The sequence below is a fragment of the Fulmarus glacialis genome, unplaced genomic scaffold, assembly GCF_000690835.1.
Source record: "Fulmarus glacialis isolate BGI_N327 unplaced genomic scaffold, ASM69083v1 scaffold10776, whole genome shotgun sequence".
In the NCBI taxonomy this organism is placed as follows: Eukaryota; Metazoa; Chordata; class Aves; order Procellariiformes; family Procellariidae; genus Fulmarus; species Fulmarus glacialis.
Genome location: NW_009220039.1, coordinates 27,446 through 30,770, shown reverse-complemented (window position 1 = coordinate 30,770; position 3,325 = coordinate 27,446). Strand labels below are relative to the sequence as shown.

The 3,325-nt window shown below is 46.8% G+C and overlaps 1 protein-coding gene across 1 annotated transcript in view; it reads right to left on the bottom strand.

Moving 5' to 3' along the window:
• The window catches only part of LOC104078818 (retinoic acid-induced protein 3-like), a 2,883-nt gene extending 1,037 nt beyond the window's left edge, over positions 1-1,846 (bottom strand). The window contains exon 1 of the mRNA XM_009580602.1: positions 787-1,846. Within this exon, the coding sequence (XP_009578897.1) occupies positions 787-1,846 (1,060 nt within the window). The remainder of the gene's footprint in view (positions 1-786) is intronic.
• Between the last annotated feature and the right edge of the window lie 1,479 nt (positions 1,847-3,325).

Sequence of the window (3,325 nt, the reverse complement as noted above, 5' to 3'; positions counted from 1 at the left end):
CAGGAATGAATGGTATTGTAAATAACAGGGCATAGGTGGCCTTGGAGTTTAGACACCTCCTGTTGCCTCACAATTACTGTCATCATCACTGGCCAAATCCCTCCCACTTGCACACACAAGACCCCCTCTGCGGTATTCCCTGGGAAAGCACAGCCTTTCTCGGCTATTCTTTTACAAACCTGGAGGTCTGACTCCAGGGGACAAATGTGATCTCAGTAGCAGATCCACGGGGAGTGCAGTCACATCTCCTACCCATAGATTTGGGAAGCCTCAATTGGTAAAACATTTTGCTTTGTCCAAGTAGGCATGAGACTCATACAGAAAAGTAAGACCTCCTTGTCTCCTTTTTGGATGATGGGTTCATTTTTAAATAGATAATGGGAACCAGATCAGAACTGGAATAAATAATATCCAAGGTATAGAGGTCTGAAGAGCTGGAGCATTGCTAAGAGACAAACAAAAAACTCCTGAATTTTTACACGGACTTTCCAGACATAACAGAATCATAAGGAGTTATGTCTCAGCCCTGACGCCCACTAAGTCTCCTACTTAGTCACTCCTCCTACACGTCTTTGGCTTTTGCATTGGTCGTTACTCTTTTCCCTCTTGTCTGGAGATTCATTTTCACTTGCATTTCTGAAGTTTCATCAGTCTGAAACTTTTTCCTACCTCTAAATTATCCATCATCTTCTAATCTTTTTCTGTGGCCCTCCTACCCCTTTTAGCTCATGACTGCTGCATGTGTGCTAGGGCTGAGGGATAGTGGAGTCCTTCACTTCATCATACCTTGCACAATTTCTTCCTGGGTGTAGGCACGGTTGTCCACTCCAGTTGTCTGCTTCATGAACCTGGGTTGGCAGAAGTCATTTTCTGGAGGGTAGTCCCCCAGCTTCAGAGGGGCGGTGAGGAAACAAATTTCAGGGACAATATACATTATCAGGAAGATCCATCCATTGGATACCAGAGCAATGGCCACGATAGGATCATCCCAGCTAGGTTTCTTTAAAACTGTCTTGCCTTTTGTGAGCATAGTGATCCACACTACCCAAATGGCAATGGAGAACAGGACAGTGACAAAGATGTGCGCCCCATGCCTCTTCCAGCTTTTGTATGACCCACAGAATGTGAACATGGAAACCAAGAAGGTCAGAGCCATCAAGAAGAGCACGTAGATCAAAAGCATGACAAAGTCCTTGTTGGTCTCCTCCGCAGACATGTTCAGAAATCTCTGTTTCTGGTTTACTAGCATGGTGACTAAGTACTCAATGCTGATCACAACTTGTACAAGGGCAAAGGAAACAATAAGGAGCAGCAACACCAGCCAGGAGAAGGGTTTTCTTCCTCTCACTAGTTTGTTGAGGTTGCAGGCATGGGTGAGGAGGCATGAGAAGCAGAGAGCAAAGATGACTCCAAATAGGAAGAAGCGAGTGGGGCGAGTCCTGTTATTGAGTTTAATGATGAAGGCAAAAGTGAGACCAAAAATGCCGAGCGTGCCTAAGAGAAAGAAGAAATAGATGGAGATCATGTGCCGCTTGCTACTGTCTTGGACTTTACAGATGAGAAAGAAGAGCGAGCAGATAAGGAAAATGGTGACGAGGACACCAGCTGCAGCCAGAGACTCCAGGACAATCCCCCAGGCATTCTCCATGTCACAGAGCAGGTAATAGTCAGCATCGAGGCTGCCGCAGCCTGGGGGAGGCGTCGTCGCCGTCATCTTGCTTTCTTGAACAACCTCCCCGTGAAATGTTTCCCCAAAGCTGTAGAAGAAGAAAAGACACAGGCTGTCGTATCTACCACTTGGGTGCTGCCAGCAGAGGGGAAAGGCAGGACAGACGTTCATCCCCATCTCACTGGGCAGGGACACCACAGTGCTAAGGACATGGGGCTGTGGGAGGAGAGCCATCCCCTTGTGTGGCATCGGCTCTCTGTCAAGGGCAAACCAAGCCCCTTACAGGAGACGATTCACCCTACATGTCCTCTGCACCATGCCTGGGGTTGTGCAATGTCGTGGGAGCGTGGGGAGCAGGGAGAAGGTGAGGCGCTTTCGCAGGCGTTAGCTTGGTGCCCTGCAGCACAGAGACTGAGCTGCCTTGTCACTTTTGTGATACAAGAGCAGCTGTTAGTCATAATACAGCTTACGCTCTTTTGACAAGTTCAAACAACATCAGTACCTTGTACCAGTGAGGTTCAGAGATGAGCAATACAGAACAGGAAACTCATTACTCAGTTTCTTTTCCCTCTCTTACTTTCTCTGAAACACTCTTGGCCTTGGTTTACGGATATGAATGAAGGGGGACTTTAACTGCCTTCTACCCTGCAGATAACTAACCTGGATGCCTCCAGCATAGTTCTTCTCACTCCAAATTAAATAGCAAAGAGAAGCCACCAACTACGAGCCCCAGACTCATATTCCTTCTTCTTCATGGCAGCGTGGCAATAAGAACTGTCTCAAAGACCTCGGTCCCCTCCCCAAGATACTGCCTTGCACTGGCTGGAGGCCTGACATGTCAGAGCTAATGCTGTTCATTGCATGAGAAGTGACCACCAAGTTACTGCTTGAGGAGTCCACGAGACAAGGATGGACAAGGTCTCTAATGCACCCAGCACATTCCTGCCATCTCGTCATGAGGAGTTCGGTGCTGAGTAAGCCTGGTTTAAGCCTGTCTCGCCAGGGGATAAAAGGGCTGTTTAGGTGAGCTCTGCCCATCGCCAAGGGGAATTAAGTTGCCTACTTCCTTGGGAGCCTGAAGCATGTGCAGAAACCACTGCATGAGGATGTTGGGCACTTCATGGTCCATTATGCAGGCACTGAGTGAGTTTAGATCCCAGGGGCCAGGTACTGCTTTCTAGGTACCAAATTGCTCAGTTAGACTCAGGTCTCTAAAATCTATCGAAACAGGAATTTGGATACAATATCAGCATGAAACATGGGGGGAATCTGGCCTTAATGGTGAACCACACTGGAAAACCAAGGGCTTTCTTTTCTGAGATATAAAGAAAAAAGTTCATTTTGCAAAATTTAGTGTTTAGTGCTCACTATGCCATTTGCCTTCATTTTCCCCCTCCAGAACAACACACTGCAGTTATGAGGCTGGTTCTAAAACCCTTCCAATAGATTTTAGGGAGGGGAGGTTGAGTCTTCAATAAATGGCAGTTGATCTAATCGAAGGATGAACAAAGGGAGAAAATATCACTGACTCACTCTCAGCCCCACATATGCCTCAATGTGACCTGCTTATAAATGTATTTTTTCCAGCTTTTAACATCACTGTGTAAAAGGAGATGTGCAGCTCTTCAAAAAGCTGGCTACAATAAAATGCAAATT